Source organism: Channa argus, chromosome 1 (genome assembly GCF_033026475.1).
Source record: "Channa argus isolate prfri chromosome 1, Channa argus male v1.0, whole genome shotgun sequence".
Lineage (NCBI taxonomy): Eukaryota > Metazoa > Chordata > Actinopteri > Anabantiformes > Channidae > Channa > Channa argus.
In genome coordinates this window covers 16,514,808-16,534,833 of record NC_090197.1, presented here as the reverse complement: position 1 = coordinate 16,534,833, position 20,026 = coordinate 16,514,808, and the positions used below count along the sequence as shown (strand labels likewise).

The 20,026-nt window shown below is 36.8% G+C and overlaps 3 protein-coding genes across 3 annotated transcripts; 1 reads left to right on the top strand and 2 right to left on the bottom strand.

Annotated features, from left to right (window-relative positions):
* Window positions 1-440: 440 nt before the first annotated feature.
* On the bottom strand, window positions 441-8,079 carry snrnp40 (small nuclear ribonucleoprotein 40 (U5)). Its single transcript, XM_067502545.1, has 10 exons — window positions 7,835-8,079; window positions 6,695-6,824; window positions 6,506-6,599; window positions 5,996-6,161; window positions 5,711-5,833; window positions 3,741-3,861; window positions 3,559-3,641; window positions 3,132-3,193; window positions 1,006-1,109; window positions 441-728 (listed from the first exon to the last, which is right to left on the bottom strand). The coding sequence occupies exons 1-10, from the start codon at window positions 7,943-7,945 to the stop codon at window positions 679-681; spliced, it is 1,044 nt and encodes a 347-aa protein (XP_067358646.1). The 5' UTR covers window positions 7,946-8,079; the 3' UTR covers window positions 441-678.
* zcchc17 (zinc finger, CCHC domain containing 17) lies at window positions 8,065-14,595 on the top strand. Its single transcript, XM_067502556.1, has 7 exons — window positions 8,065-8,204; window positions 9,105-9,283; window positions 10,400-10,500; window positions 10,583-10,674; window positions 10,794-10,894; window positions 10,998-11,146; window positions 11,373-14,595. Exons 2-7 carry the CDS (start codon window positions 9,145-9,147, stop codon window positions 11,538-11,540), a joined length of 750 nt encoding a protein of 249 aa, XP_067358657.1. The 5' UTR covers window positions 8,065-8,204; window positions 9,105-9,144; the 3' UTR covers window positions 11,541-14,595.
* On the bottom strand, window positions 14,297-18,662 carry fabp3 (fatty acid binding protein 3, muscle and heart). The gene is made up of 4 exons (XM_067502602.1): window positions 18,426-18,662; window positions 16,216-16,388; window positions 14,780-14,881; window positions 14,297-14,698 (listed from the first exon to the last, which is right to left on the bottom strand). The coding sequence occupies exons 1-4, from the start codon at window positions 18,496-18,498 to the stop codon at window positions 14,645-14,647; spliced, it is 402 nt and encodes a 133-aa protein (XP_067358703.1). The 5' UTR covers window positions 18,499-18,662; the 3' UTR covers window positions 14,297-14,644.
* Between the last annotated feature and the right edge of the window lie 1,364 nt (window positions 18,663-20,026).

The following is a 20,026-nucleotide window of genomic DNA, read 5'->3' as shown; positions in this document are numbered from 1 at the left end:
ACCTGCTCTGTAATTACACAGTACCGACAATAACAGTGCAGCAATAGTCAAGATTATGACCAACACATCACTTCAGATAAAACTTAATTCAGAATTGTTAAGAGCTCCACTCTAAATGGACAAAAGAAGGGAATTACAAACATTTACGTTGAGGACAGATTACATGCCAGATGATCTATAACATACAATTAAATTCCTGCAACCACTGCCAAATGCAAAAGCATGCTAGTGAAGTGCAAGGTACAAAGTACTAAAAGGTACTATTGGGTTGATGGTAATAAATAACTTGTTCCATCTCTACATAAATAAGCAGCTGTGTTTAAAAGAAAAAAAAATGTCTTTTTTATGAGCTCAGAAATGTTGGAATAAACTAGTACTCAGTTATATCTACTAAAACACAGGAAGCAATAAAAATAAAATCAATCAATTTAACACACTTGGTTTACAGAAGACAAGTTTATTAAAAAAAAACTAATCAGAATTAAAAAAAAAAAAACACAACATTGAAGAGGTGGCTTAAACTGAGCATAATAAACTTCAAACACATATCCTGAGGTTGTTCTGAGACGATCTGAAGCACATGAAATGACTGTTCACCCACTGCTGATCACCACCCAGTCACTACCACGGCAGAACACTCGCTTGCAGGACACACACACACACACACGCACACACTCTTTACTGAATTTCTCCCATGTAAAGTCGTTTATCACTGGAGCCTGACAGCACTGTTTAGGGGACAAAGAAAAAAGGCGATTAAACTCTTATTATGATCCTAGATTTCTAGCTAAGGCTTAGTGAAACTCTCACGCTAAAATGAACTAAATCTATTTTATCAATTTAAACTGAACACAGAAAAATAGAATTACTGGCATTTCTTTCATATACTATTAAAATTTTTTCTGTTTTAGCTTGTGTACTTGTTTCTTAAGTGGAAAAACACAACTTAGTGTTAAAATACCTCTACATCATTCTTCTAACATGTATTACAGCTGGTCCACTCACCTATAGGCTCCTCTGGGTGGAAGACCACTTCATTGACAGAGCCAGCATGGCCTGGCAGTTTGTACAGGATTCTACGTGATGTTGTGTCCCAAATATACACAAACCTAAAAACACAAAGTAAATAACAAGAGTTATGATGCAAATATTTTATTTTTGTTCCAAGATGTTTTAAGTTAAGTAAAGCCAATTTTGTGGGACCTTATATAGACAGGTGTATGCTTTTCCAAATCACGTCCATTTAAATAAAAAAAATACAAGCATTTAAAAAATACAACTATTCTAGAGATGTACTTATTTTAGACAAGAACTTCAATTCATCAAACTTTGTTATAATGTTACTTTCTGTTTAAGTTTTTTATAAACATGGAATTTTACAAAATTCAGTATAAGTGAGAAAAAAAAGTGTATGTTCAAAAGAGTTGTGACAACTTTGTTATGGTCTGGACCCTGACTAGGGAGGAGGTTTAATAACCCAACCTTCAAGGTTTTTAGGTAGAGACTCCTGTTTCCTGTTTCTGCCTATGAGGAGAGGAAAACAATTCCCAAAGTTAAACATGATAGAGATCTGATGTTTTAAGGGTGTATGCCTGCATTAGACACTAAACCTTTCCTTAACTCAAAGGAAGTATGAATGCAGGCCAAAGGATTTTATAGCAAAGCCTCTTATCATCAAAACTAAAAATTAAGAGGCATTGGATCTTTCAACAAAACAATGATGTAAAGCACAAAGCAAAGTCAACTCAGTAATGCTTTTTAAAAAATAAGGTTGAATGAGGAAAGAATGTTTTACCATTATAAAACATTCTTCTAACCTTAAATAACATTGAAAACCTTGGGATAAGTATGAAAAAGGCTGTCCCTAGCAGGCCACCAAGCAATCTGGTAGAACAATTATGCCACGAAGAATGGGCTACAAAGTCATCCGAAAGTATAGAAACACTGCTCACAGGTACCTAATAAGTTTGGAGGAGGTTATAAAGGAAAACGTACCAAGTATAAAAGTACATTTCATAAAGGGGGAAGCACATTTTTGCACCAATATAATTTTCACTATTTTATTATCTGTCTCTTTATAAACTCCTTGGCCATTCTTGTTACTTTGCACAATAAAGAAACATTTGCATTAGTGGAATGTGCATTATATATTATGTAACACATTTTTTGTTTTTTGCCATTTCAAAGTACGAGGTTGCAAAATTTTGGACTCAACTGAATATAAATAAATAGGCTTGACTGATTAAATACAGTTTCAATGAACACTGTTTCCCACGAGCCTCATAAGCAGTTGTGGGTTTAAAATTCACGAATGAGACAAGTAGCTGTAACCAGTTCAAACACAACTAATAAAAGCAGGAGAGAGACAGTCAAAGATTGTTGACATTTTAGAAGAAACTACAGCTAAAAGGTTTGAAAATGACATTAGAATTACATTACGGTGTTGGTGGTTATTATGTTACGTTACAATCATGAGTTAAGTGAGGGCATTGTCACAGTGATAAATTTTCATGGGAGCTGGTAACAGATCAATAGTGGTTTACAATTGAATGGCGATAGAGATGATTCTCACTAAGCAACTCCCCTCTTTGAGGAAAAGCCTTTCGAGAGGAGGTTCCAACAACTGTTTTAAATCTAAGTGGTTCTCTGAGGCTGGTACTCCGGTTTCCTCCCACAGTCCAAAAAGATGCATGTTAGGTTTATTGGTCAATCTAAAAGTGCCCTTAGGTGTGAACGTGAGTGCGAATGGTTGTCTTTGTGCATCTCTCTGTGATTGCCCTGAGATAGGCTCCAGCTCCCCTGCAACCCGAATAATAAGTGATCACAGATAATGATGGAAAGACAATTTTCCATAATGGTGAACAATAAAGTTGAATACAATTCTGATGTAGCCACACTCACTGAAAATTTTCTCGTACTAATAACAGGTGCTATAGTATATGTATAATAAACCCCTGAAACAATGAGAATAAGACTGTTAAAATAAATGTTCAATAAGAGATTGCATTATTACAGAAGCTAGTGGAACCCAAGGTCTTGCCAGAGGTGACATTAGAACTTTAGCTTACAATGACAAGAATTTCACAAACCAGAAAATAGTAATGACCACATTGTGTGTGGTTTCTTCTTACCTGTCAGCTGAACCTGCAGCTATCTTACTGCCATCAGTAGACCAGGAGCACCTCAGCAAATTCTGAAAGACAAACATTACAAACAAATCAACACATCTAATCATTACTATAATAAAATGCTCTGCCTATATAGCACTTTTAGAAAAAAAGAGTGAGATTTTCTTTATTAGAACTGACAGCTGAGACTGGAGACATGGAGACACTAACCCATGTAACTGTGGTTGACAACAGGCGCTGCCAGCACAACTGCATCAGTTAGTCACTTATGTTATTAGGACAAGTCATAATAAAAATAAATAACAATAAATCTTTTCGCAGAATTACAGTGCAAAATAAGAAAGCAACACACATAGTATTCATTCCTTTAAAGAAAAATCATGTGGTGCAAGCAAGCTGCATGTGCCCTCTGAGTTAACTGAAGTGTTACCTTTTCAAAATTGTGAACATTGCCCTGGAAAATCTTCACACATCTTTCCTTTGGTGCAAATGGTCGAACATCCCAAATACGCACTATAGAGGAACGCAAAACCAAAAAAAAAAAGAATTTAGCCCCAGAAATATCATTGTTATTACCTGATGAAAAGGTCATTTCTCATACACATATACTACCTGTGTTGTCCATGGAGTTTGAAAGAAGATATGATCCCTCCGAGCTCAGGCTGAGGCCAGTTACTGAGTCACCGTGGCCGTGCATATTGTAGATCAGCTTATTCTGCCTCAGGTCCCACACCTGTACAACCCAAACAACAGATGATGACTGACTCCCTCTCTCTCTCTCACTCTCTCTCTCACAATATTGGGAACTTCATTTGAATACTTCCACTTTCAGATTCTTTTTTACACTCCCCAAACAAATGTGAAGGAAGCTCATTTGTCTCAATATTTAGAGTAGCTGTCAACTTTTTTATGCGCACTGCAAAGTAGCAGTAAATTATATCTAATAATAAGTCCTCATCTGTGACACTGTTATTACTGTAGCCTCAACAAGTACCTACGGCACAGAGATTTGCAGTTTCTATAGTTAAACAAAACAACAGTTCAGTATATGTCCTGCTGCTCTAATAAAACTGTCCCAGGATTTTTCTTCCAAGCAAAAATCCATCCAAAGTTGTTTCCTCTTGACAATTACATTTTTCTGAAGTGTTGATTGGTTTATTGATGCTTAAATGTACTATTATCTGCAGCACTGACGCTAGCATTAAACTTAATTAATCACTGAAGTAAACATAATATAAAGAAACAGATATGTGGACTAATATTGATTTTAGTAAATTGTAATTTGTAGTAAATTACTGTAGTGCATGCAGATCAGATGTAGAGAGCAGAGAGTAGGCATACCAATGTGATTCTACAAATGAAGCACTAAATTCACCATTTAATAGGCTTAAAAAGATCTGAGGGAAAGAATTTCAGAGCACACTGACAAAGAGCTATATTATTCACTCATGCTCAAATTAGAGAGTAAATGTTGTTCACCAACCACAGATACTACCCGAAAGACCTGTTTTTAATTAGACCTTTTTAATATTAGAAACTCATCTTCCTCACCAGAAGAGTGAGTTGTCCCATAGATTAAAAACATAGTAATTCAAAATGAGCTAATATTTTCCATGACATAGTAAAAACAAGTTTCAACATCTAATGTGTTGTTTATGTTCTACTGAGAATAAAATATGTAGATGAGATTTGCAAATCATTGCATTCTTTTTTAAATTTACATCTTCCCAACTTTTTTGGATTTGGGGTTGTAAACACAAAACTGAAAAATGTAAGCAAATCTTTTCTCCTGGTTTCATAGTGTTTAACATCCACAATTCAGTATTTAAGGAAGCTACCGACTTCACTGTTTATAATAATTTCATTGGTCTTTAATGTTATCATATTTTTAACTTAAAAAAGAAAAAAGAAATACATTTATGGTTATATCTATGGTAATTTTTCAGTTTAAGAATGGGTATTTTTCATCATGTTTAACAAAAACTGGCAGCCAAAGGGGGCCTGGCTTCCCTTTATGGGTTGTTTCTGTTGCATTACTACAATATACATTGTATTTTCTTCTTGACAAAACAGATCATCTTCTTTTGATAACAAATCAGTTTCGTTTCATTCATTGAAAAGAAAACATAATTAGCTTAGTTTTATTCTCAGTACAGTATATCAGCCGCAGCATGAATATAAGTGGAGCAAAATATTGATGGCTTTGATGATAAAGATCTCAAAATCTCACTCTGACAGTTCATTCTTCTCAATCAAATCAAATGAATCAGTCGAATACAATGACTGCTCTTTGATAAGTTGCATACTTCCCAGGACCATTATAAACTGAAGATTTCAATATACCAACAAGAGGAACAAACAAGCACGTGAGCTAATTTTACTCATGTTAAAGTACATGAGAATGTACTGCAAAAAATCTAGTGTAAAAGATATTATTATTTTCACCTTACTGGTATTTATTGGATATAATTTTTATTAAATTATCTCCCTACTGTTGTCAGTTAATATAATATAAACACTATTTACAAAATGTGTTCCCAGTGTCATCCCCCTAGTTTACTATGTGTGCAGGAGCTCAGTACCTTGATGTCATTATCGATGCCTCCAGACAAAATCTGATCACTGGTATCATTGAAGGTCACAGCCAGCACCTGGTAGGTGTTCTGGAAAGTGTGGATGGCCCCCTTCTTACGGATGTCCCACAGCTACCACAGTGACAAAAACATATAGTCAAACAAAAGCCTAAGCAGCCAAACAACTGAACTGGAGATAAATGAAATTAGTTCATATATCATTTTCATATCATAATCCATTCTCTAACCATTTAAATGAATTTATTTAAACAAATTTGCAAATGGGAATCTCACCTTGACTGTGCCATCGTCACTGCCGGTACAGACAAGCTGGGGCCCTCGGCGTGCGGGGTAACATGTGTTAACAAAGGAGGTGTGGCCCTTCAGGCGCTTGACTCGCTCTCCCGTTTCACTGTCCCACACACCAACAGTCTTGTCTGTGCTAGCTGAAAAAAGCACGCTGGAACATAACAAAAAATACTTGTTTTGTATATGTATATTTCCATTGAATACTGATAATATGCCAAATTTTGGTTTGGTTCAGCTTTTGACAATGTGACCTATAATTACGAAACTAAAGCTGTCTCTGGCTGGGTTTTGCTTGGTTAAAGCGAACCAGTGTCATACTACACAGTACTTTCTAAAAACTCAGATGATGATCCATTGTGGGGGTTGATCTTCATTCTTTCTGTTTGTTCATTCACAACTATATGTTCATGCTACTCATTTCATTAATACTGCTTATAGTGTTGAGTAAAGTTTTGTTCACCGAATTTTCAAAAGATTCTTAATGATCATTCAAACCTGCCATCTGTGTTGTAGTGCAGCTCCATCACTGCTCCACTATGGCCCTTCAATGTGGCATAATTTTCACAGTCTCCATACACATTCCAGAGAACTGCAGCCAAAGGAAAAGTGTACATGTACTGTGTACAACAAAATACTCAAAGTAACAAGGAATATTATAACATGTTAACAAGCTTTATTACTCACATATGAGCCTGTCAAATCCTGAGGAGGCCAGAGTGGCTCCATTTGGGTGAAACTTGCAGCAGTAGACCTCACCCTCATGCCCAGACATCAACATAATTGGGGCCTGCAGGCTAGAGGTTCGTGGGGGGCCCTAAAGGGGTCATATCAGCAATTTAATATAAGCTGGTCTGAAGGAATTGTAAAATAAGCGCAGTCAAATATTGATATTAGATAGGTTATGCTGAGCAGTAATATCTACCTAGACAAGTTGATGTTTGTCACTAGTCTAAACATTTTAATTATTGCAATAAATTATTATTTTAGCTACCTGGTAAGTATTTCTAATATCTTGTCTCTGTGAGGTTAGGCTAAATATTATAAACACCTCTCCATATAATCAGCACGCTAAACAAACTGCAGGCTACAATATGGGTAAACTACACCACCCCAAATCAACTTAAACAAATTTCAATATTATACAGTGGATTCAGAAAGTATTCACAGGCTTAACTTTTTCCACATTTTGTTATGTTACAGCGTTATTCCAAAGTTGAATAAATTCATTATTTTGAATGTGAAAGACGTTTGTTTGAAATCTTTGCAAATACTTTCTGGATGCACTGTACCTTTCATCAAATGGAGAGAGACCTACAAACTTCGATTTCAAGTGTTGCTGAAATTATTGACACATTGTGAAATACAAATAAGAACTAGAAAAAGCATTTCTAAAAAAGAAAATGCAACGCGAATGCTTCGGCGCGGAATTTATTTTCTAAGCAATGATGAAATTAGCTGAGTTTTGCTTTTGCCGAAATAGCTAAAACGAAATGTCTTAGTAGGTAGGCCCCAAAAACGTACGAAAGCCATAATATTAATACTTAAGATTGGGATATCATAGCAGCGTAGAAGATAAAATCACTAAGCAACACACTACGGTAAATATCACATGGCTAAACATACTCATTACAATACAGTATTTCCTGCTCTAGTCACATAATGTTATCTTCGGTGTATATCCATGAGCTGGTCGTTTTTAAACGCTTAAAACCCCCTTTTTGGTCAAGTTATGGCACTTGGATAAAAATATAGTATAATTTGCTGTGTGTATGTTTCGGTTGTGCTAAAAAGTTTCTACTGCAGTCTCCAGGTTTTTCTCTTTACCGAGGCCACGAGTTGCTGAGACTGAGCCGCGGCCACCAGCTCCGTCCGTGGTCGCTTCACGGCAGCAGGAACCACCGCCATGTCCGCCGCTCTCTTCTTAGGTTCAATCATCCCAGGTTAGTCGACAATAAACAGAAAAAACCGTTTAAGTTCAATTGCCTAATTTATAAAAAAAAAAAATAATGGACGTCTTTTATGAAGAGACGTCGAGCGAGGAAGCACCAACGAAGAAAAGAGGTAACTACTTCCGATGGCTTTGAGGCTTGTGATTGGTGAAAGTTTGCACCACATGCGCTGATTGCCTGTTTTGATTGTTGTCAAACCGATTCGCACCGGATGTAAAACTGAATCATCTCAGCTAATGCGAAAGGTAGCAAATCTTTATTTTTTTTATTATCTCCAGAATTTGAGTTACATTCTGAACTACCTAACTTATCTAGTCGTCTCTGTACTTTATATCAGTTAAAACCAGCTATCCTGTGTATGTGTTTTGTTGGGTTAAATAAGATTTAATAGGTAAAAACAATACTTGGATGTAGCTAGCTAACGGTAGCCTCAAATAGCCTCATTCCGAGTTAAGTTACCTACTGGATCTCATACAAACCAGGTAGCTAGAAACAGTTAGCTAGATTTAACTTCATTGTGACAAAGCATATGGGAAAACACTGTAGAAAAGTCAATAGATTAAATAAGTGGGCTGTTAAAATTGTTTATAATTCAGAACTTCAAAGATATTTAAACGATTCTTCATTAGTGTGTTATCTCTCCTGACCAAAATAATTCTATTTGCATCCTTTTATATATGTTTTTAAAGAAATGCATATACTATTTTCCCCAGGATACAATCGTTCTGCTTAAAACCTAAAAATATTACAAGGGACTTACATAATTATAAAAACTTTAATATCTATATACAGTGTCCTTACTACACTTGGATTATTTCACAATATATATTTATTGCCAATCCACTCCTTTTAATTTGAGTCAGTTTTCAAGGTCTTACATGCTGAAAATGCCTCTTTCTTTCTCGATAACCTTTTAGTCCATTTCAGTTCAGTTAAATTGTAAAGAACAGAGCAGATTGGTAGATGCACTCGAAGATGTCTTTATTTTAAGTCTTCAGTATTCCAAATAAATATTTTGATATTAACAAGATTAGCCTCTTGAATTGATTCTACTAAAATTTCCCGTTTTCAAGATTTCCCACAGATGTAAGAAAGGAACAAAAACCTTAAAAGTTAAAAAATTGTTCTATTTTCTATCAATCTAGATCTACCTAATGATACCTGTGGTCTGCCTTTACTGCCCCAATGTGTGACCGTGATGGCTCAGCATCAGAGCCTGCTGGACTGGAGGGTTTGCCTCCATTGTACAGCATCTCCAAAGGAGAGGTAGTCTCTGTGCAGACATATGGAGCTTTTGTTCGACTGCCAGGATACAGGAAGGAAGGTGGGTTGAGAGTGAAGTCAGTCTATTAGAGTAACACGGGTTCAGAACTAGGAAAACCTTTTTATCATAACTTGCACAACTTAACTGAAAACAGTAGTTATTTATTTGTTTTAATATATAAAACAAAGAAACATCCAGTGGAGAAAAAATGCTTTGTCAGCACCGGCATCCACTGCCAGATAAAACCCCTCTGTCAGAGGTCTTGGCGAAAAGCAATGCAGAGCGAATGCAGAGGATGCAGGATCTAAAAAACAGCCCTGATTCCGTAAGTGCATAGTGTCTGTGTCATTTTGTGACTCTGCTGTCTCAGCTAGTTAGGAGGAGAGACTGCAAGGTACCTAAGCTATATGATGCTACCAGGGTAGGATTTTAACATTTCAACAAATTCCTTTCCAATTGCAAGAAGAAAATTAGTCATTATGTGTTTATTTTTTTGTTTAAGGACAGTAAGGTAGCCCGAACCCTGCAGGTAATGCAGACAGAGAGTAACAAGCTCATGTCTTTAAATAACTTTGAATCCAGTTTGAATTTATTTATTTTCTGGTCACTTAGTTTTTCTAGCAACAGATGTCCCTGATAATGCTTGTATAGGGAAGTTAAAATAATGAAATAATGACCATGATGGTCATGGTTGTTAAGAAGAACAAAGTGATTTGTGGAGAATTTTAAATCAATATATTCAGAAATGCCTTAGTCATTGTGACACAGTAGTCTTTGACCTCCATTTCCAAACTATGCAGAATTCCCTGAGATAATATCCACATTTCTAAAACAAAAAGTATAAAAGTGTATGAAATAAGTTACAATCATATTTATCCTGCCTTTTGCGCCTGTGAAAGTGGTGCTGAAATGTGTACCCTGAACAACATTTTGTTAATATATGATAATATATTAACAAAATATATATATATGACATAATGGATAAATTATAGAATTAACAGTTGGACTGGCAATCATGCCAGTACCATTCCGCAATGAGCCAATATTGTCTTATACATCCATCAGGGTCATCCATCAGGCTCAAATGTATTTGTCACCAATAGAAATATTTATTTGTGTGGCTCTTGTTTTTGTGTATTATAATTTACTATTACCAAATACCTATCTCCTACACAGGCCTGGTACATGTGAGTGAGATGTCAGCTTCACGAGTTGAGAATGCATCAGAGATTGTTGATGTGGGAGAACATGTGTGGATTAAAGTTATTGGAAAAGAGGTAACAACAAACAAACACACACACACACACAGTGTCAGTAAAGTCAAGTAGTGTGACATCAGCTTTGGCTTCTGCCTCTCAGATTAAGGATGACAAGGTAAAGTTGTCTTTCTCCATGAAAGCTGTGAATCAGGGAACAGGGCAAGACTTGGATCCTAACAATGTCATGGCAGAGTAAGTGCTTAAAGTTTTATTTTAACATGTATGTCTGTTTGTGGGTGAAGGTGCAGATGTCTGTTAATATTGTGTGTGTGTGTGTGTGTGTGTGTGTGTGTGTGTGTGTGTGATTGTAGGCAGGATGCAAGGAGACGCAAGCAGTTTAGAGACCACTCAGGCAGCCGGATCACATTGGAGGCTGTGCTCAACACAACATGTTCAAAGTGCGGTTGCAAGGGTATGACACAGCCTTTATATCATGGATGGAAAAACACAATGCACAGTTTCATACAAGTTTCTAATGGGAATTTTCTCTAAAATCACATTTAATTTATCTTTAGGTCACTTCACAAAGGACTGTTTCTCTGCTCCGGGCTTGCAGTATGCTCTTTTGCCTGAAGAGGACGACGAAGAGTCACAGCAAAGGCAGCAGCAGACCTTGACAGTTGCACCACAGCAATTATCAGACAAAAAGAAGAAGAAAAAGAAGGTACATATTTGACAATTAAGGTCCTGCATGACTTTCGCTTCCTCTTTTTAGGTTTCAAAATTGTCTAAGTCTTGCTTAACAGAACACAGCATAGTTTAGTGCTAATATAATCAACAATTGTTGATTTAATTTCAGAACATCAAAAGCTAAAGTCGGATTTTTGTGCATTTCTGCTCCATCACTGGTTAATCAAAACAGTTTTTGTGCTTCTCTGTTTATCCACCAGGAGAAGAAAATGAAGAAGAGGAAGAGGGAGAGAAAGGAGTCAGAGAGCGACAGCAGCAGCAGTAAGAGTGAATGCAAATCCAAGAGGAGAAGCCGGGACCACGCTCATGACAAAGAGGACAAAAAGAAGAAGAAACATAAGAAGCATAAATCACACAAACACAACTGAGAAATTTACACAACTCACAAACACAACTACAGTCACACACACTGCAGCTATCTGACAAAAAAGAGGAAGTGGGCAGCAACAGACTTCCAGCTAACCCTTTTAATAATCCCTCCACCAGCAGCTTATTGTAGAAACCTTTATCTATTCAAGTTAAGGAAAGTTCTGCTCACTGTTTCTCCATAGTAAATCAGTCTCTCCAGGTTTTCATACAACTTTTTGTCATTGTTTTGGCCTAAAATGCCTGATTTTGTGATAACTATTCATAAAAATTTGTGGTTCAAGGCACACAGAATTTACAGGGGATTGATTTAATTAATTGTTGCCATCAAAACACGAATTAAAAGGGGGACTGATTATTGTAAGCACGTCAGGTTTAAAAACAATCAGCAGGATCCATACGGAACATGCTGCAAACATAAAAATCCGGTGACACGCCCCACAGTATCCCTGTGGCTTATTTGCAGAGGGATGAGTTTACACATCTTAAGTAACCAAATAGGTGTAAGCAATATGGCAGTAAGTGGCTGTCCCTCTGGAAATCCATATTGGTTACAGGTCTCCTGTATCTGATATGCTCATAGATGCATAGAAACCTGAGGTGGTAAAGCCTCAAACAATCCACACAGACAAAGAAAAACGAATAGGTTTATAAATAGGACTATTTACAAATATTGGTTTGTGTTTTTGGCTGCACTTCTCATAGTACACACACCACTTTTTCTTTATGTCAACTCTATTAAAGGTGATTTTTTTAAAATGTAAAAAAATGCCACTTCATGTCATCATTCTTGACCATGTAATGTTGAAGACAGTCCTGGGGAAGCCGAAACATTAGACATTTTCAGGTTGGATCTGGTTTACTCTTGAGTCATATTATGGTAGTGTTTTAATGCAAGACAGGCGTCTGTGTTCTGAAACAAGAAATTTACACAACATAGATTTCAGGTTGGGTCATGTACCTTGAGGTCAAGGTTGCGCAAGTGCTGCTTGTCAATGTAAGACAACATTAGGTGATTAGGGAATCAACATCTTGTTTGTCTTGTGTTGTTTGAAGTGACAGAGTTTTTTTTACAGGTGCAGTGGTTTGACACAATTCCAATGGTAATGATTCTGGTTTATTGGCTAATCTCAATCGTCTTTACGGCTTAAATTGTGCTTTCTCCTATTTTCAAGAGACAGCTTGCACAACCTGTAGCGTGGGCTTGTGTGGCAAATAGCATCAGTCAACAGTAAAGTAAAAGGTTGAGTCTGCATACTTGTTCAACTCGTATTAAAATGTTTAATTTGACCTCAGGTGATCTGGGGGATCTTTTCTAAGAATAAAAAAATTATTTTGTACATTGTTACAAAGGACTGCAGATTTAACATTTGGACTATAATGAAACAAATATTAATACGCTTTGTAAATCAATTGCTTAAAAGTAAAACATTAGTAGATGGGGCTGTGACCACAGCTGATGGTTTTTAATGATGTTTGACAAAAATTTAAGATTACTTTGTATTTCTTTATAGTGGACTTGTTTTGAAACAAGTGCCCATGAAAACTAAAAGTATTTATATTCTATTTATAATAGTATTTATAACATTTAATAATAATAATATATAATAATATTTATACCATATATTTATATTCCTGATGTAAGGGATCAAATCCCTAGTCCTTGTTTTGTGTAAAAAAGAATTTAAATATGTATCTAAAGTTAATATGAGCAGCAGTTCAAATCAATAGTGAATGTTGTATTAAAAAGCCACTTTAGGGGATAACGACTTTAAGTACATAATTTGGACAGTTAAGGCCTCATATTGTCTTCAGATAAACCAATTGTTTTAAGGCATATTGAAAGATTTATGAAGCTATATCAACTTTTTAATCCAACTGTCTTCTAAGTTTAGGCTTAAACTTTCAAGCTCAATTAATTTACAGTTTATCTTAAAATCTTATGAACGAATATTAAGTTTGTAGATATAATTTAAAGTTTGTTTTTAATACTGTGTCTGTGTGTAATACAACTTATACAAGACAGTAACCCTGGACTTCAAATTGTTCAGGCCTGGTATCTTTTTCTTATCAGTGGATTTGGGACTTCTGCCCCTTGAAATGGCAGAAGTCTTGTATTTACAATTTTATTATATTTCAATGTGGTTTAACTTTTTCTTACTTTCAATACAAAAATATGTGACTGGCTACTATGGGATACATTGTCTGGAGGTGTTATATATTGTATTCATTCTTTTTTGTGAACATTCAGCTCAGGGTTAGTTTTGGAGGTAGAAGGCCTGACTTGTCCTCAGCCCTTTCACCCCTTCACCCTGTCTCCACTTGGCAGTCTTTCACCAACACATGACACCAATAAGCTATGAGGGAGGGAATGAACTGAATTTAGAAAGCACACGCACACACCTACATAAGTGAACAGGACATATCCAACCACCTAGTACTGGCTTAAAAATGTTCCCCTCACAGGAGCAAGAAGTGAAATGCTATTATTAACCACTGTGGAAACTGTTGTCTTTATACTTTGATGGGTAGAGGTTCTGATGCACTGCTGATCTCTTTTGCTTTGATGTTTTCTTTGACTTGAAAATTGGCTCAGGATTGAAAAACTCATTTATATGGCATTTATTAAATTACAAATCAAGTGACACATTTCGAATTTCAGTGTTAGAATACTTCACGGTCCAACCTTCAACAAATAAACTTCCTGTACACCTGCCATATTTGTGTAAAGTCTTATAAGCTTAAAGAAGATACATCATTTGATCAATATGAACACTTTTATTATTATTTTTTCAGATCTCATAAGTCACACCTCCAAATTGTAACACTTCTCAGCTTATCATGGGCACCAGGGACAACACATTATTTCTTTAAAAAAAACTAAATTGCTGACGTGGGATATTAGAGAGAAATAAACATACAGTAGAAGGAACAACCGTATAAAGAGAAGGGGTGGGGGGTCATAGCAGTGATGTTAATACTGAGCGTACAGTATAAAAGAACACTAAGGGGCATTGACAGCAACCATAGAAGGTGTTTGCCTGGTTTGAGGTGGTGTTACGGTGTTATCTGTGCAGGGTTGAGGGGTTGATGCAGGTGTTAGGATTTACTCTGCCTTCTCGTAGAGTCGTGTGCAGACAACATCTCCAAGTGTCAGTGTCTGTGGTGGAGACAGAAGTAAAGTTAAAATGCAGCAAACACATAGAGGTGTGAAATTTATGTCTTTTGAATGAGCACTGACCAGTGTGAGGTTGTTGCTGTTGACTTCCCTGACCAGAGTGGTCTCCTTGCCATCCCACTTCTGTATGTGCACCATCTTACCATCATCTATTGTTATAATGGACTGCAGGCAACAGGGAGTCAAACAGAGGTGCTTGTTAATAAGTGCACATACAAGATCATCTATTGGTGAAGTAATAAAATGAGCATTTACATTTTATGTTAATATATACTTCCAGTTCACCTTTTAAAAAGCAAATACTGTAGTATTTTCTCTACTGTATTTTCCTTTCCATACTAAAATGTAATTATTTAAATACATTAAAATGCTAATTACAGGCCCCTTTGGCAATCCAGTTATTACATGGTCCATTTCACTGTTGTATCTTGTGGAGATGTTGCAAATTTAACAGCTTCAAATTCTTAATTTAGCTGTAGTAAACATTTAAAGCAGATGAAAATGCAAATACAAGTACTTTTAAACTTTACTTACCTGTACTTACTTATACTTTACTTACTTTACTCATAAACCTGAATAAAATGTACTCAGTTCTAACCATTGATGTTTACCCACTTTGTGGATTAAGATTTCAGATATATTGAGGCAATTATGTGTGACTACACTGCTCAAAATTGAAAATGTTTTATTTTTGCTAACCTGAACATTTAGTTATTAAAACTGTTAACAGATACACAAATAGATATGTCATAAACCAGTCTAAATAATCAGTCTAAAGGTATTAATGCTAACAAACATTAGTTGACATAAGCTCCTGATCACACCGGAGCAACCAACCAACCTGATTGTGTAGTAGCAAAAGCCTATGAAAGTATTAAACTGAATAAGGCGGTGTTTTATTGCTTGTTTCTGTTTGTAAGAAAACAATTGATGTTTACTCTTTCAAAATACACAGATCTGTCACTTTAATCAGTAATTATAGATATGTTATAGACATGGATATGATGTATTATAATTATTATAATTAGCACACAGAAATACATACTTTTACTTTTGACAATCTAATACTAAAAAAAGTCTTCCTGCAGTTGATGTGCATCAGCTCTGCAGAGGTTTGAATCACTCTAAAACGGTGATATGACTCACAGTGCGCCTGAAACAAGAATGTTTCGAGGCTATGGCCCGTTTACCTCAAGCGATGCTTGATCTCATCTAATTCTGTATTCATTTTGAAATTACACCTCACTCTCCACAGCCCTTAGCACTGCAAATCTTTCCCCAGGTTTTCCATTGCTCAAACGCTTTGCCTTTAAAAACTACCTGTCAATGTGTCAACCACAGTTCATCAACCTCTCCCATCCAAATTAAAAGCCCGGTTAAGTCATAAAGCCACTTAACCCCCCTTTAGCAAAAAATAAAAATAATTGAAAAAGTATAAACTTATACAGAGTGATGCCCAGACAGTTCCTGTTTGAGCATCTTGACCTTTGACCTCTCACCTCAACATTCCTGCCATCGGCGGTGGTCTCATTAAAGGCCTGTCCAAGCTTGCAGGATAAATCTGTGTTCTTAAAGGTGCTCTGGGTCTTTATTGTCAATGTGTCACCATCCAGTGAAATAATAGTGGTTGGCTTTGTCATGTTGCCAAGTTTACGTGTAGCAAGGCCCACACCTGTTTAAAACAAATAGACATGCACTGGTTAATATCTGTCACAGGGTTGTTGAGATATATTTGACCAAATTAGTGGACCACTGAACTTGTCCACCACTTTGATGGTGGCAAAGTGGTAACATTATATCTTTCTTTGAAGGGTGCTAAAATACTGTTGAAATTAAATTACAAGGTTAATATCTCCATCAATGATGGTGTCGGTGGGTAATAAGTGGAATATACTTATAAAGGTTTAGCACAGTAGCTATGGATTTGCCCTCAGGTTCTTTTCCTCACATGCTCTAATCTCTATTTGTCGGTTGTCCAAACCTGCAGCGTGTTCTTCAAACACTGTAGGGTCCCACTGACCTGACTGCCTGTCTGGGCATGTATGTGTGCTAATGATTACTTGCTTTCCTTTTGTGTGTGTGTGTGTGTGTGTGTGTGTGTGTGTGTGGTTTGGGCAGGTGGGGGGTTGAAGAGGAGCTCATTTCATTGGTTAATAGTAACACACACCCTTTTGGTACCGCTTCAGACTTTTTTTCTTTTTGAGGTTGACAATCTGGTTCATCTCCAAGACCTACAGTTTCTTTTCCACACTATGTGTGTGGATGGGTGTGTGTTTGTGTGTGGATGCATCATTAATTAAATAGAAAATTAGGTTCAATGTCAAAGGGTCTCTCTGCTCCAGTAACTGGGGCAGACAACTGCAATATGGCTCTGAGATCATCACAATTACAATTTCCTTAAAATAAGTACATACAGTAAATTTGATTTAACAAAATTTAAGTTTAACAGCCACAATTTAAAATTTTATTTACTAGTCTGCAGTTTCTCATTTCTACTTTAGTCCTAAATAGATGACGGATGTCATATCCCTGAATTTAACATGTTTGTTTAACATGTTTGTTGAAAATGTGTGTGTGTGTGTGTGTGTGTGTGTGTGTGTGTGTGTGTAGTCTTGGCTAAATTTTGTAAGGCCTTTTAGACATTTGGAGCAAGAACGTTTTGGGCAGTCTGCACTTCCTGACATAACTTCAAAATGCTCAAGCTCTCCTTAATACACCCAGGGGTAGGATTTCTTTTGTCTGGTTTAGGTTAAGATTAGGTTTAGATCAGGGTTAAAGTTAGGGTTAGGCATTGGTAGTTAGTAGGTGTGTTATGGTAATGAGTATACTAACAACTATATAAAGACTTAACTGTGTGTGTTTAGATGCATCATTATTTAAGAGGATTGGAGTTAGATGGTGGAGTATTTTTGGTTTCTGTGGTGACCAAAGCAGGCAGGTCGATGAGGTCACTGAGCATGAATGTCTTTTGCTCTTACACACACACCAACTCACACGAAGTCAAATAGTTTAGTGTTATTCTTCACGGCAGTAAAAGCCAGTGCACCTGCCCCCATCACACACAAACACAAAAATGTGTGAGGGATATTTTGAAGCTACGTTTTCTGTACATTCCCCTGTCAGTCTCTCCTTGGGATAGGGGCCATCTTAATATTCAACCCCTCCCATAGCCTTAAACAATGAACAGCTTTCTGCAAAGGTCATCCACATTATGCACATGAGTGTGTGCTAATGTTCTACTGTGTGTGTGTGTGTGTGTGAATGCCAGTTGTTTGCCACTCAGTTTCTCACAGTGGGGTTGATTTTTCTTTCGTTCACCACAAGAGAAGCCCTCCCTCATTTTCAGCACTCAGGCCATGCGGTCAATCACTCTTCCTCTTTTCCTTACCTCTGGTTCGCATCTATTCCCGCTTTCTTTCTCTCTCTCCACCCCTCTTCCCTTTTCTTCCATTGTTCTTCTACCCATTTTTTATTATCCATCTTGGTTCCTCCTTTAGTTACCCATTCATTGTCTTCCTCTGCCATTTCCCACAACCTGCTTTTTAGTTGCTTTTATAGTTTAAATACCATCTCACACCTTAAATTGTTTATCTTTTCTCAACCTCATTTTTACATGTGCTCACATGCCACACTGGCAGCACTGCATCCTCTCCTGTTACACGCATGCGCACACACCCATATATACTTTACATACAAAACACAGACTTACCCAGCGCTTTCATGTATTCATCAAAGTCTTTGCTTTCCTTGAGGTTCCATGTGCCAACGAATGCCTCAGCCATGTTTGCAGCAGTGTAAGGGTATGAGAAACTGTTTGAGTGTGAGAGAAAGAGAGAGATAGAGAGGGTGTGTATCTGTGAAGCAGCAAAGTGGAGAAGCAACAGAATGAGAGAGGAAGGAGAAGGACAGAGACAGTGTAGTCAGCACCACAGCCTGCACTGTGATCCTACTGGCTGGTTTTATACCGGCTGTTCGTGATGTCACGCTTTGTAGGGGAGGAGGCAATGGGGAAGAGAGACGGGGGATGGAGAAGAAGACAGACAGACAGATCGACATGTGATGTTCTCATTTTTCAACAATGGCTGCCATGAAAATAAAGTATATTTGGATTTGAATTGAAATTAATATTTTGCATCAATTTGTTTTCTCTCTATAGTATTCTGTGTGTTCATGTAGTTGTATAGCATAGCCTTGTAAATGTTCTATAAATGCTTTGGAATAGCTTAAATATGGTCATGCTAATAAAGCTTAACCTTTGAAATCTATTAGTTTAGAAAAGATAGAAAGAGACAATTAGAAAGAGCAAAGGGGCCCCAGGCTTTAGAGAATAAAAGGGATAGTAAAGAAATGCATGGAGGAGGAGGAGGAGGAGTGGTTTAAGAACAAACCCATGCTGTCAGAGAAAAAAAACAAAAAACAGATTGAGCCTGAGGAGGAGGAGGGGGCAGATTGATTTCCATGTGGGGGTGGTTGGAGTTGAAGGTTGAAAGGAATGTGATAATAGTTCTCTCAAGCCCCTCTACTCTCTACTTTAGTACTTATACTTCCCCTGTTTTTCCAACTTGCTGTTGTGCTTATTTGACTTTTACTGACCTCCGTCTGGTGTTCCAGAGCAGAGAGGTGACCAGAACCACACTTGGAAACACAAAACACACTCACACGTGATGTCTGTGTGAGCTGTAGTCATGAGTGTAAAGATAAGGGCGTTGGAAGGTGGTTGTGTTACTGCATTGTATATTTGGCACATCTACACAGAAAGTTGTTTGATTGTTTACAGTGACATTGGTTTGACCTGGAGATTTATATGATGCGTTTTACTGTTAACAATTTAAAAGAAAAAAGAAAAGCAAAACCAAAAATGAATAGACCATGTTAACATGTGTTGTCTGTGTAGCCAAAGCCTGATATACATCAATCTTTTCCTCTGGATATCTAACCTCGATTGTTGTCAAAATGCGTATTCATCTATGGCTGGAAATAATCACCAATAAATATAGTATTTATTTCTATTTGAGCTACAAACTGCACTGCCCAGCTGTTTTAGTCATTTAGTAACTTTCCAATCTTTGTCTTTTTGTGCTAAGCTGAGCTAGATGCCTTAATATTTAACAGACAAATGGGAGAGTGATAGTTATCTTCTTATCAAATGATTTGCAAGATATTTAATGATAAATGAAGATTATTTCCCAAAATGTCAAACTACTTCTTAAAAACAAACCTTAATCCCCAAAGAGCACTCTAAAGACATTAAGGACAGGCCAACATGTCCTTAACTAGGGCAGCAGGGCAGTGCACATATTTACGAAATTC

Coding starts and splice junctions, on each gene's coding strand:
- snrnp40 (XM_067502545.1), bottom strand. CDS start 7,945: ATGATTGAACCTAAGAAGAGAGCGGCGGACATGGCGGTGGTTCCTGCT. Junction 6,825..7,834: donor CTCAGCAACTCGTGGCCTCG/GTAAAGAGAAAA, acceptor TGACCCCTTTAG/GGCCCCCCACGAACCTCTAG. Junction 1,110..3,131: donor GCTGCAGGTTCAGCTGACAG/GTAAGAAGAAAC, acceptor TTGTGTTTTTAG/GTTTGTGTATATTTGGGACA.
- zcchc17 (XM_067502556.1), top strand. CDS start 9,145: ATGTGTGACCGTGATGGCTCAGCATCAGAGCCTGCTGGACTGGAGGGT. Junction 10,501..10,582: donor TTAAAGTTATTGGAAAAGAG/GTAACAACAAAC, acceptor TCTGCCTCTCAG/ATTAAGGATGACAAGGTAAA. Junction 11,147..11,372: donor AAAAGAAGAAGAAAAAGAAG/GTACATATTTGA, acceptor TTTATCCACCAG/GAGAAGAAAATGAAGAAGAG.
- fabp3 (XM_067502602.1), bottom strand. CDS start 18,498: ATGGCTGAGGCATTCGTTGGCACATGGAACCTCAAGGAAAGCAAAGAC. Junction 16,389..18,425: donor TGAATACATGAAAGCGCTGG/GTAAGTCTGTGT, acceptor TGTTTTAAACAG/GTGTGGGCCTTGCTACACGT. Junction 14,882..16,215: donor CCGATGGCAGGAATGTTGAG/GTGAGAGGTCAA, acceptor TGTTGCCTGCAG/TCCATTATAACAATAGATGA.